The sequence below is a fragment of the Aythya ferina genome (genome assembly GCF_964211825.1).
Source record: "Aythya ferina genome assembly, chromosome: 4".
Classification (NCBI taxonomy): Eukaryota; Metazoa; Chordata; class Aves; order Anseriformes; family Anatidae; genus Aythya; species Aythya ferina.
Genome location: NC_140300.1, coordinates 61,151,306 through 61,164,319, shown reverse-complemented (window position 1 = coordinate 61,164,319; position 13,014 = coordinate 61,151,306). Strand labels below are relative to the sequence as shown.

The following is a 13,014-nucleotide window of genomic DNA, read 5'->3' as shown; positions in this document are numbered from 1 at the left end:
CGCGCCAACCCCACCCCGGAAGCGGGGCGGCCGCCCGTTGCTATGGCGACGCACGCGCGGTGGCGGCCATTACCGGGCCCCTTCCCCTCCCTTTTTTTTTTTTTCTTCGTATCCCACACGTGACTTTTATTTTTAATCTTTTTTTTTTTTTTTTTTTTTAATAAAGGACTTTCACACAGTGAAAAAAGGCATAGATCCAAGTGCTACATATAAAGTATTGCTCCATATAAAGTAATTTCTGTCACAGTGCATCTACCATTCGTACACGTACACTTGTTACAGAAAATAAAAGCTTCAGTTAAAGATTCCTTTTCTTGTGTCCGCTTTGGGTTTCTTGATCTGTGGCACAGGCACAACCGGGGCTGTTGGGGCTTCAAACCATGCAGGCACCTTCCTCTTACAAGGGGGTTGTGAACCCTGCAAAAAGGTGTTAAAAAAAAATAAAAAGCTTTTGTTTTTTACATGTCATTCTAACTTACAGTTCTACACCCCAAACCATGCTATTCAGGAGATATTAACACCTAACACTGCCCTAGGACAGCTTATGTCTGTAACCCTGATGTCCAGAACCTTTTTCAAGTGTATATTCAACTCGGTCATAAGTCATGCCATGGAAATGTTAGGCAGGCCCAAGAAAACCACTGGGTCTAGACCAAAGCATGCTGGCACAGCTTTAGAAGTTTTATCCTGATCCTCAGGAATTGCCTTTAAACAAAAATCTGTCAAACACACCCAAGACGACAAACCTGGGTGCCCCAAATTGGTGATGGATCAGCAGTATCAGCTACCTCCCCTAATGACTGCTTGAGAAAAAGGGGCTGAAAGCCACCAGTGGCACTGTGGGCACCTGCCACTAGCTGTGCAAGGTTCCTTTTCCTCCACAAGAAAGTCATCAGCTCTGCAGAACTCGTGGAGGACAGCGTGAACACGCTGCACTTTGTGACTGCAGGAGGCATCTTGCAGTGATGGGAAAGATGCCACAGCAACATAAAGCATGAATTCCAGTAATAGCTCTAAGCCAAGAGATAAATGTGTTTCTGCTCACCCTTCATTTTTTAAATAATGGAAGGACCAAACTGTTGAGATGTTCATCTCAAGACTGCTGCTGAGCTGCCCTTGGGAAATGCACCAGGAGGACTGATCTACAGCCAGAAGACGGGCTGCTGCAGAGCCTAGAACAAGAGGTGCATGCACAACACCAGAGCTCTCAGCACACGCTCAGGTGAAGAATGAAGGGTACACACACCATTACACTGTTCCTGGTTGAGAACAAAGGCAATTTACTCAGAATTGATGTTCCTGAAGCTCTCTGAAGCCATGATCAGGAAACAGAAATAATGTTCTAATATGTTTAGTGCTTCAGATAAGATGCTGCTGTACTGTTACAAATTACCTAACAATTTAGCTCATAGATGGAGATAAACTGACCAGACCACCAACAATGGATTTGTCTGCATCAGGTTGTGTGTTCACATCCACTTTCCAGCCTCAGACCAGAAACTGAGGCAAATTGTAGAGCAAGTGGTGCTGCTCAGAGCCATGTGACCTTCCTTTAGAGAAACACCAGTTGTATGATCATAAAGCTTGTTCATATGAACATCAACACAAATCGTCAGTGTGGCCAGAAACCCATCTCATGCACCCTAGTAGAAGAAAGGGAGCCAGATGTCCTCCTGAGGTATTGGGAGCACCTGCCACTAGAGGGCTGGCAAGATCTTCTAGGGAAAAAATTCCTAAAGCAGACTGCTGCTATAGAAGTGCATAGGCACATCGGATTCAGGCACATCAAGGGCAACACAAGGAGCATCCAAGTCAAGCATATTAGCAGAAAAAAGTTTGCAGTTCTAGGCACAGGAAAGAACCCAAACAGAAGCCAGGATTTTGGTTTAAGATAATCAACAAAATTACCAAATCTGGACTTTGTTTCTGGCACAAAGCAACCTCACCTTTGGCTGAGAGTCAGAAAACAGTTCCTCCTCCTCAGGATTGAGGGCTGGCTGGTTCCAAGAGGCCAATGCGATGGGCTTCGTGTGGCCTGCTGCACCCCTGTCACCTGGCTGGGTGTCATCTGTGCTCTGTGCCTTTGCATACGATAGGAATGAAGCAGGCTGTTACATGCATTAAAGCAATAACTACATTCAATAGAAAGGCTGGGTCTTTTTTTTTTTTTTTTTAAAAGGGGAAATAAGTTAGCCTGTAATTATAAACAGGAGTTCAACACCTCTGTTGAATGAGATCTGTAACTATTTCTTATCCATTTATCCATTTAACCAAAATAAAACTTGAAAAAGTGAAATGCATTAATTTCAATTATAGGAACTGGAAGTTTTACTTAGGTGTTTTTTTTTTTTTTCCCTGTTGTGGTTTGACCAGGACACTTGTAGTGGAAAAGAATTCTTCCTCTGTCCCAGTGGCTCCAAGGACTTCCATTTCAAGTACTGTATTTTCAGATATGTTTTCAAGCAAAGGTGATAGGTGAAAATGGGGTTGAAGGCACAGAAGTATTAACTTCTGATTTCTCTGTAATACCTGTTGGTCACTGGTTGAAAAAGCTAAAGCTTAGATTTTTGCATCAAGTGCACATCTGTCTCCCATTAGCAGTTTTAAAAGTTGTTTGCTACAGTTATTGGAACAAGGATATCGTCTGAACACGGATATCTTCTGTAAGAGAAGGGAATGAAGTCTGTTTTGATTAGCATTTAGATTTGCAGTCTACTCATTGGCACAATATTAATTTGATCTCTAATAGCATGTCATTCCTGTTATTAGCTCCAACAGCAACAGAAAATGAAGTATAGTTACAGCTAATGCAAATGGACTGCCAGATCAATTTCAGAGGAAAAAAAGGCTCAGACACTAGTATTTTAGGAACAAAATAGTGCTCAGGAAGGCAAGAAGCAATCAATTCAGCAAAATGGCAAGGCTCCAAAAATTATTTGAGCCCAAGTTAAAGAAGGCATCCCAAAACCCTGTAAGGAACAGACGTGAAATCCTAGTACAGGCAGCAAGAGGATTTACAGTTAGGAATTTCTTTCTACTGTTCCCACCTTGAGCTACTCAGTGGAGGGCAGCTTTTTGTACAAGGTGCTGAGCTGGACTTTTAGAGACTTGTGGGGATGCTGAGAGGCGACCCTAGGGCTGAGAAGGCTTGTCTAGCCTTCCTCAAACTGCAGTAGAGAGCGCTGTATTTCCTTCTCCTAGAGAAAACTCCTCCCAAAGACTCAGACATAGGGCATGACACTTTTCATGTTATCACAGCTACACAGAGGCGCCCATGAAGGGCTGTCAAACCACTCTGGCAGGTGTTGCCCCTGGCTTTTTCCTGTTTCAGCTCCCCTGGTATCTTTGAGCTTTCTAAACAAATGATCACTTTTCCCACATCACATCAGTCATTGGGTATTGGGTCATTCATTAGAAGCAAGGTGAGAGCAGAACATAGACTCTGTCTATAAAGGGTCAAGATTACCAAAGTTTCTCATACCAGGCAGAAATATGAATTTAGTTTTCTTCCACTGTCCCAGCTACTGAGAAATCCTTTGTTTCTATAGGGAACCTTTTGTATCTACTTTCTGAAGGGCTGAACAACAGCAGGAAGTGTTCATCCTTATTCTGAGGCCATTATTAAGCTGCACTTGTGGCAGTCTACAGCAGTGGGACCACCGGGTATCTGATCTTTCCCAGGTTGCACATGCAGTACCTACTAGAGCAGATGTGAGCTAAGAGTACCACACAGGAAGAGATCAACTGAAGTGACACTGAGCAGACCACAGCTGGGATGCACAGAGACAGGCCTCTTCCTAGGCCAACACTTTGCAGGAGGAACTTTCTGGTCCTGTCTCAGAGGGGAGCAAGACTCTTATCCAGAGCTCAGGAAAAGGTGAATTGGGAAGATGCAAATGCCAAACACTACTGCAAACAGCAACAAACAGCTTTTGGCCTGCTCCTACAATGGAAAGGAAAACTTTTTTTTTTTTTTTTTTTTTAAACAAAACTGCTTTTGTAGCTTCTTTTACTAACCTTTCTTTCACTCCACAAAGCATCTTCCTTGTGTGCTTGATCTGCTCCTCTTTTTTCCTGCTGCCCATCCGACCATACCAACACCCTTTTGGCACCTGAACCACGCTGAGCCTTATTTCCATTCTCTTTCTCCAATAATGCAATAGCCATCTGGATGAGATACAGTTCAATATTTGCAGGAACAAGTGTTCTAATTGCTTGAATTTTGGTGGTGTCTTGGAAAAAATATAAATATAATTTATTTATTAAAAAAAAAAAAAAAAAGAATCGTCCTTTCTCTCATTCATAGTTTTATGTTGTAAAGTATCAGTTTTCCCTCATTAAAGCACAAACAGATTAAGGCATGGAAAGCCCTAGAAGAAGTGAAACTTAATCCATAGGTTTGTATCATAAGAAACCAGAATGAGGGGGAGATTTATCCCATGACCTCACATTTGCACAAACTTACCACCCTCAAATTTAGTCTAAAATGTTATAATCAGCCTGCTTCTAACCTGCATCTCCTATCAACTATTTTCTCTTGAGAGGAAGGCTGTTTTAACTCAGGCCTCCCATCTTCTGTTATACTGGAATGGACAACTTGCAGAGCAGTAGGTTTAACAAAGCAAGCAGAGAGTCTGGCTGGGCCTGTAACTGCTGCTGAAAGGATACGATCACCCACAATAGGACAGGAGTCACAAAGCTAGAAAGTCAGAAAGTTCAGCCAGCTTAACAAGTTCAGCTCTGAGGGCAAGGCTGAACTTTAAGTCCCCCACGAGCAGAGCCACAAGTACGTGGCTGTCTTGAGCCCCTGAATTAGCCAACAGCACCAGCTCACGGCGCTGTGATTTTCCAGCCTTATCCTCATAAATTAGCATCATCTTGGAGACTTTTCCCCAAGGAAATTCTACTACTCTTATTCAGCATATTGTTCACAGATGCCATTGCTCATGGGAAGACACCACCAGGCTGATTTCTTTCAGCTTGCCTGACTTCCACTTGAGTAAGTACACATTTAAGAGCAGTGCCTGGGTCTTTTCCAGAGCAATACAAATCCTTCCACTATGCTGTGAAGTTATACCCTCTTCTGATATTTAATGAGAGGCCTGACTGCCCTATTTTGAAACACAACCTTGGAAGGAAAACAACAACTGTCATTGCCATGCTCTGCTTTGTCATGGGTCTTCCAAAAAAGTGATAGATGCTAGTGAAAGGAGTACCAGAGCTGTGATATTTTGCATTCTCTAGTACACCACTGCCGTGAGAAGCTTCAGATGAGGGCTGTAATGCTCACCTGAGTCAATAGGAGGATTATGGATAACATCAGAAATGATCTTTTTAACTTCAGGAGTCAAACCTGCTCGCTCCAGGTTGACAGGATAGCCAGCTTTCATCGCCTGGAGCAGGTGAGTGCCAATCTCAGAAAGAGGAAGAGATCTGGTCTCACTTATAGTCCTCTAAGGAAACAAAGGCAGAAGGAATTAAGGTGGCAGAAGCATTCTGAAATATAACTGAAAGCTCAAAGCCTGGCAATGTCCCATGTCCAAAAAGCAACAGGGGAACTGTCACATAGCTGTGCAACAACCCCTCACCCCACAAGCACTTTATCACTTCTAATGCTTCCCTCATTTCTTTTCCATCTGCAAAAAGCATTTTTCTCTCAAGGCTGCTACCTCTTAGCTTGAGTGCAATGTCTTACCTTGTATGTCAGATGAGGAGAGGCCCTAGTCAGCAAGGGTGCCGTGTGGCCACCTTGAAGGCTCACTGCAGCCTGCTTTATAGTTCATGTTCCTGTGTCACGACTCACTACCACCCTCTTCCCACCCTGTGGCAGCTGAATCCCAGAAAGTTCTACTACAAGGGAAGTGGAGGCTTTTGCCTCATAGTTAAGCATCAACCCAGCTCCAACTTCATGAGGTGGTACTCTGATAAAGCTTCACACATCTCCTGTTCAGTAGCTAGGATGCACTTGACCTCCCAGTAATCCATATGATTTACAACATCAGAGCAGAACATGTTTAACAGCACCAAGACAAATTCCCTCGTTTTTCAAATATGTTAAATGAATTCTCTTACGAGACTTGCAAAGAGAAACATCTCACATTTACTCCACCTAAACTTGCACTTTTCAATGACAGAATTGAAACTGGTTACTTGTCTTCCTTGAAAGAACAGGTTTCACATGTCTACTGATTTCCCCCCCAGACAATACAGACACTGCATATACTATCATGAGGATTGGTGGATAAGGAGCATCAAGTTACCCATTAAGAATTATACAACTGCTTCTTGTTAATTAGTCCTTAGGCACCCTTTAAGCTGATGACTACCCTTTCCAGCAGGCTACCTGATCAGGAAGTTCTTTTTTTTCTTCTCACAGTATTAAGGGCAAAGATACAGAACTAGGTGGAACTAAAACCTAGCAGAGGATTTAAGAGAAAACATTTGCAAAATCCTTACCTCAACAAAATATCCCCACCATTAGTTCTCAAAAAGGAAGAGACCTCCACAGGGAGAAACTTACCACGGAGAGATTTTTTTCTTGGAACAAGACATATGTGACATGTTCTGAGGGAGAAAGGGCTCTAGCATGCTTCCGGTGAGATGCCTCTTTCTGATCTGTAGGGAACGCGTCCGTCTGAGTAAGATAAAGAGGAGTAAAAGGATTATATCTCAGTAACAACCAATGAATTACCCTGCCATTTTCTGAAGAATAACTCTGTTATTTCTTCAGAATTTCATCTCTGAGCAGGTTGGTTTTGACCCCAATTCCATGTTCCACAAAAAGAAAGCAGAGATGGAATCAGGATGGACACCCACATACTCCATCTTAATAAAAAGCATGGAACTGGTCAAGAGACGTGCAAAAAAGCCCCAAAAAGTGTCCAGATCAACACAAAACTTCTTAGTTCTTACGACATATGTAAAACTATTCCATCAGAACAAACTACAGTATTCTGTCTGCTGTTTTGCATAGGAAGTTTCTCCATTTATTTTCAATTTTTGCTTATCACAGATTTCATGAAAAACAGGAATGCTTGCAGTCGCCATACCCAATAGTTTGCTGTTGAGGAAAAAGATGAGTTGGTGTTTAGTGTACTAAGGAGTTATCTCATGCATCACAGAGAAGCAGTATTACTGCTCTACCTGCTTTCTAGACATTTAAATCCCCGTACCTGTGGATTTACAGGGAAATTCAACCCCCCCCAAAGTTAAACAGCTGCACAGCTCCTCCAGTCCTGTGCTCCACAGCCCCTTCCTAGCGGAGTCTCTTGCCATTGCAAGGGCAAGAGCAATGAGGAGCCACTTTACAGAAAATCTCAGATAGAAGTAAAACCAACTATGAAAACAGAGCAGAGTATTCATGAAAGCCAGAAGGCTTCTTATCTCTGTCAGTCTCCTAAGGAGAAATTTACAGAAGCAAACTTGAGTCCTACCCTCAGAGTCTACTGAAGCAATAAACTGGTGAGGGAACATTTCCTAAACCTTTGGACTCCAGCCCAAAAATCGTTAAACTAGCTGCAAGCTCTCAGTAATACGGCACTGGTTGGATATTCAGCCCTGCTAGGTGGGTGGTCTTTACAAGTACACCCTGGACTTTCAAGATGACTACACTTATCATCCAGATCCTCACGTTATCACCACGTAGGACGTTCAGATGTAGAAGGCCTATTTGCAAACAAGGCTAACAGTTTGGCTGCTCTGTTTGGATGGGAAAGCTGTGACAAGGACAAACCCTGAAGGAGAAATCTGACAGCTGCAGACCAAATTGTCTTTTAGTGCTCTTGCATGGTAGGAGACGCTTTAGTAAATCATACCTGCAAACCATTCGCTTGGCAGAAGTCCTTAATTTCAGCCAGGAGAGGGACCAACATGGTTGATTTTGCTTCAGATACACCTTCAATCCTCTTCACATTCTCAACAGTTGTAGGCCTGGTTCAGGATGAATAATAAAAGCCATGGAACCATCCTATGTTGATGCTTTGAAACATTAAGTGCCTGAATGATATGTGCTAGAGCTGCAGCTCTAATAATCACTACTTAAAAATATTTTTACTGCACTATCATCTCTGGAACTAATTCGTTTCACTGTTTGCACTTCTGTATCTTGAAGCTTGACCACAGCAAAAATTTCAGGTTTGCTGCCTAATGCCTCAGAGGATGTTAGCTACATCTGTTATTTATTTGCTTTTACCTCCTAAAAATATATAAGCCTAGAGATGCGTGGAAGAACATATCCCTTCCAAACAGTTTACCTAATGCTTTTTAGCAGCTGGGGAGGGCTCTTCAGATGCATTAAACACCGAGCTGCCCCACAATACCCTCTCTTGCAATGAAGAAAGTGTTTTTCTTTCTTTTCCTTTCAGTAGTCAAGAGCAACACAAAATTTTGGTTCTTTTTTTGTGCTACAGAGCTACCTGTGCAAAGTAAGGGACAGCTCCTGACCTGAATACTCTTGTAACCCTTACCAGGTATGAACACAGCAGAATGATTAAAACACACTGGAGAGCAGTTGGACAAGTAACAATCAGACAACATGCACCTTTCCCTCCATGACCGTCAAGCTGACAGAAGGCTTAGTTACAGAGACATATGCAAAGTTGGCTTTTTTTTTTTTTTTTTTTTTTAAATAAGAACTATCATGAAGAGAAGAGTTTAACATTAATGGCTATTTAACTTATACCTGTAAGTGTTTTACAAGGGTATTATGATAAAGTCCTCAGGAAAAATGCTGCTCATTTACCAATGAGGCAAACTCCCAAAAGCAGAAAGAGAAATTGTGATTTGGCTTGCAATTGTTTTTTATCTAAAAGGCGTGCATGCTGGCTTTACCTTATTCGGGCCATCTCCACCAGGATCTTGTTGGTTGCCAAGACAGCTGGCGGAACTGCCTTCTCATTAGCCACCTTCTGTCTAGCAGTCAACAGCTTGCCATACAGAGCAGTCTGTGAAGAAGAGAGACAAATTCTCAGAAAGAAGCTTGTGATCAGGCATGTAGGAATAGTTCAAATACGAGAGGTAAAATTAAAGCTTCCCTCATCTTTCCACTAATACACAAAAAGCCTACAATCCATTAACAATCTTCATACTGAAAATCCTCTTTCAGACATTTTTGTACTATTACAAGCTGCCCAAGCCAGTTTCTTCAATACAGCGGGACTGTGCTCTTCAGGCTGATTGCAATTCACAGATATGCTCTCTTCCAAAGACTTACCTGTAGTTCTTTTTCTGGAGATGAAACAGGTTCTCGGGACTTCAAAGGAGATCTCACAGGCGAGTGTTCTGGGAAACTAAAAGAAAGATAACGAAGTGAGCAGTCAGACCTTGTGTTCTATTAATTTATTCATGAACTTTGCATGTTGGGCTCTAAGAGAGCAGCAGCCTGACTTTTTTTGGCCTGCCCTTTGACAGCACAGTCAGACTGTGGCCCAGCTCCTCAAGCTAGTAGGCGCACTGATAAAGGACTTGAGCTAATTTGGGCAGAATTAGCAGTACCCTAAGGCCAAATTTAACGGAATTCCTCAGCGGCTAGTCCTATAACTTAAAAATAATCTTTTGCTGCACAAAAATCAAATAGTGAGCAAGCTACCTATGTCCCGACCTGCACCTGGGTTTCTGTATTATTAGCAAAAGTGTATTCTTACAGTCCATTCATAACATTGTTCTGACCACATCCCATCAAAATAACTTGAATTTCTACCCACGCCCAGTAATATTGATCTTTGCTAGAAAGAGCTAATAACTTTAAAAGCATCAGTGACAAGCTCACAGCTGCCATACTGTAAGCAAAATAAGCTACTGTTACTTCTAGGTATGTCTGTGTAGAGAGCAGCATCACAGCTAGCAGACTCATGTGTTTGGGGAATATTACCTCCAATTAGACTGCCATCATTGCAGTGCAGTATCTGCAAGTAGACAAACTAGAACAAGAGTGTCTTTTCCTTGCTTTGCTAAGCAAAGTGCAAAATAACCTGTTTTAGTTTGTAGCTATCCCCAGAAAACTTTTCTCCATGTGGCTACAGTGGCAGTTTCTCAGCTTAAATGACATCTGGTTCTCCCATTTTCTGCCAGCATCAGGCTGCTTGTCTGAAAGAACAGAACTGCTCCAAAATGCAAGGTCAGTGTGATCTGAAGCGCTACACAATCCTCAAGAACAAATTACTTTGTCTGCCCTTTGCAAAAGCTTTATTCTTTAACCTCACAAAGCCTCAACTTGATCTCAGAAGAGAATAAAAGGGCAGAAACCTAAACCTATACGCTCGCTCACAATGACTGCACAGGGCACACATTCCATTCTGCCAGTTTTAAGACCGTGTCACAACTTGTCATTTTTTAGCTTAATTACATTTAATTGAAAGCAAGTATTCTCAGTTTGTCTAAATCACAATTTAAAATCAATTACAGTTTCAACCACCACATAGAAAATACTGACTGAAAATAAATGGCCACAGTAAAAGTATCTAATATAAAGCTGCAATCACTACATTTTAATTAACATTTTTCTATTTTTCTTGCTATTGGATTTGAAGTAAAACCAGTTAAAGTTTACATTTCACAGTTAATAAAACTTGCTTTGCCTATGACAGACTAGAAGTATTTAAGCTTAACACATCTTGACAAATTCTGCAAAGCTCGTTAAATGTTGCAGCTCAATGTTTTGAAACAATGACATTTTTAAAGTCTTGTTTGTTTGTTTTTAAATACTAGTTACATGCAGTCAAAACATTTTGATGGTCACTTCAAAGCAGTGTACTGGTTTTAAGGATTGTATCACCAACAATACTTCTATTATGTAGTCAGAACTTCGTAATTCTGTTTTAGTTTAGAATAGTGTACCTGTTAAGCACGGTATTCCTTCTTGGGGACATTCCATCTTTTTTCTCATATGAAAACATTTCATACAAAGACATCTATAAAACACAGAAGAAGAAGACAGACAAATGCTAATTTAACAGTATTTCAAATGAAGTTGCTGTAAGCAGCAAAATGTACATTTCCTATGCCATGACACACTTGCAAGGTTTTTAATACGAACAAGGATGGGTAAAAACACAAGAGGAGTTGTACCCATACTGACCTGCTTGCCTGGTGACTGCTTTGTTCCTTTTGTGCTTTGGGAGACCTGCGCCGATGCCACAGGTGAAGATTTACTGTTGTAATAAAAAAAAGAATTCTATCTTACTCAAATCAGACTGAATTGTTTGTATGCTGCCATTTGAAAAAAGTTATTATTTTGCTACGCAAACTGAATGGAACTTTGTACAGCTAAATTTTTTGATAAATCACACTTCCTTATCATTATTAAAGGTATTAGAAACATCATTTCCAGGGAAACACCAAGGACCTCAAAGCCTGCGCAAAATACTAAAACTTTAATGTGGAGCAAGAATCTTGTCTTACAGAAGAGACAAGGATTTCTGATGGCAGAAATCAAAGTTCTGTGACAATGCTGTCTTGATAGAAAGATTCAATTTTAAAAATCCCATTTCTGGAGAAAACATACAAGTATCAACTTTCTGGTTTGCACTAAGCATATACTTTTAGCCACTTCTTACTGTTTATGAACAAACAAGTGCTTTTATTCTTCTAAAAGACCTGTAGACTAGCTAAAAAGTCACAATAGAAAATTAGAGAAGGCAAAAGAAAACTGGCACTTTGACAATGTGTCACTTAAAAGTAAATCAATCAGGTAATTACAATCTAGACATCTGAAGACGTGTCCAAAGGCCAGCACTGAAGAGCTTCATTCTAACAGTATTTGTTGTCACAGCAAAGCCTCCGCTGCCTTCAGTTCTTTACCTTTCACTTCAAAGAGAGTTGGCCTAAATTCATATTTAAGAAGACCAACAAAATGAGTTATACTTCACAGTGAAGTGGAAGATCACAAGCAAAGCTTCATATGCCATTTTCATGAAGCCATGTGCTCCGATGGCAAATCGGCTGACCACCACTGACAACACACAGCGCTTTTGCAGATATACTCACCAAGATTTTTGAAAGTTAAAATTTCAGAAAATACACAAAGTCAGACTAACCCTTACACATTTACGTTGAAGCAATTCTTACCTAGGCTAAGAATGTGAAGCAGAAAAGCTAACTTTTATGAAAATGTAGGTTAAGTGCAAAACAGAGAAAAAACTCTTAGCTGCTCTAGTTAAAGACTCATGGTATAACTCATCAGCATTAAAAAGAAGGTAAATCTTGGCAGATTTTCCTCTGATGTTTCTTATCTTCACCTGATTTACTGACTTTAAAATATTATGTTACTGCGTATGGGAAAAGGTTTGGTTGCAAAGTCTAATGCAGCAATTTCCTGTCAAACTTGCCATCTTGAGAAGCAGGCTTCAGAGACCAGTCTGATGTTAAAATAATGTAAGGTGCTCAAGAGGACATGCATACTGTAAGTACCTTTTGGGAGGTCTTTGTAGGTTTAAGTCTTCATTGGACTGTAACAGAAGACTTGGATTTGAGGTAGATCCAGATTTCAAAAGCCAATTTCTTCCCTGTAAGAAACAAACAAACAAACAAAAAAACATATGGCTTAGCTATAGTTTACTCAAAAGTCTTTGATGGGTAGTCTCACACCAAGAAGTACCTTCTGGGTAAGCCCACACGTGGTCATATACTTGTTATGCCCAGAGACTTCTTTGAGGAATCCTTCCATTATCAACTGTTGGCTGAGTGACTTCCACCAGTTTTCTGTCCAGTCCTTCCCACTACCGTACAGAGGATGCTTTCGGTACCTCTCTGGCAGACGCTGGGAACTCTGAAATTGAGAGAACTGGTCAGGCTTCTCCAGCCTTTGTGAAAGGAAGTTTCCAGTATACCCAGTGAGATATATCCTGAGATATGACGGTGTCTCCAAGAACATACCTTCACAGAAGAACTTCCCTGTGAAGTCACAAGCCAAAAACATTTATTCAAGTTTATATAACACTCCCCACAGTAACCACATTTACAACAGCTCCTATTGCCTTGTCCATCTTGCTTGAAGAGCGTTCTCACCTTTGCTAACCT

General features: G+C 41.1%; 1 protein-coding gene across 8 annotated transcripts in view; it reads right to left on the bottom strand.

The window, feature by feature from the left end:
- Positions 1–124: 124 nt before the first annotated feature.
- Positions 125–13,014, bottom strand: part of WRN (WRN RecQ like helicase) — a 40,667-nt gene continuing 27,777 nt past the window's right edge. For 6 of the 8 annotated variants that reach the window (XM_084519254.1, XM_084519251.1, XM_084519252.1 and 3 more), the window contains 12 exons: positions 12,593–12,763; positions 12,406–12,500; positions 11,075–11,147; positions 10,834–10,907; positions 9,212–9,287; positions 8,830–8,942; positions 7,815–7,929; positions 6,521–6,634; positions 5,291–5,453; positions 4,018–4,232; positions 1,947–2,108; positions 125–417 (listed from right to left, as the gene is read on the bottom strand). In XM_084519254.1, the coding sequence (XP_084375380.1) occupies positions 295–417; positions 1,947–2,108; positions 4,018–4,232; positions 5,291–5,453; positions 6,521–6,634; positions 7,815–7,929; positions 8,830–8,942; positions 9,212–9,287; positions 10,834–10,907; positions 11,075–11,147; positions 12,406–12,500; positions 12,593–12,763 (1,494 nt within the window). In that variant the 3' untranslated portion in view covers positions 125–294. The other 2 variants (XM_084519256.1, XM_084519257.1) reach the window with 2 other exon arrangements.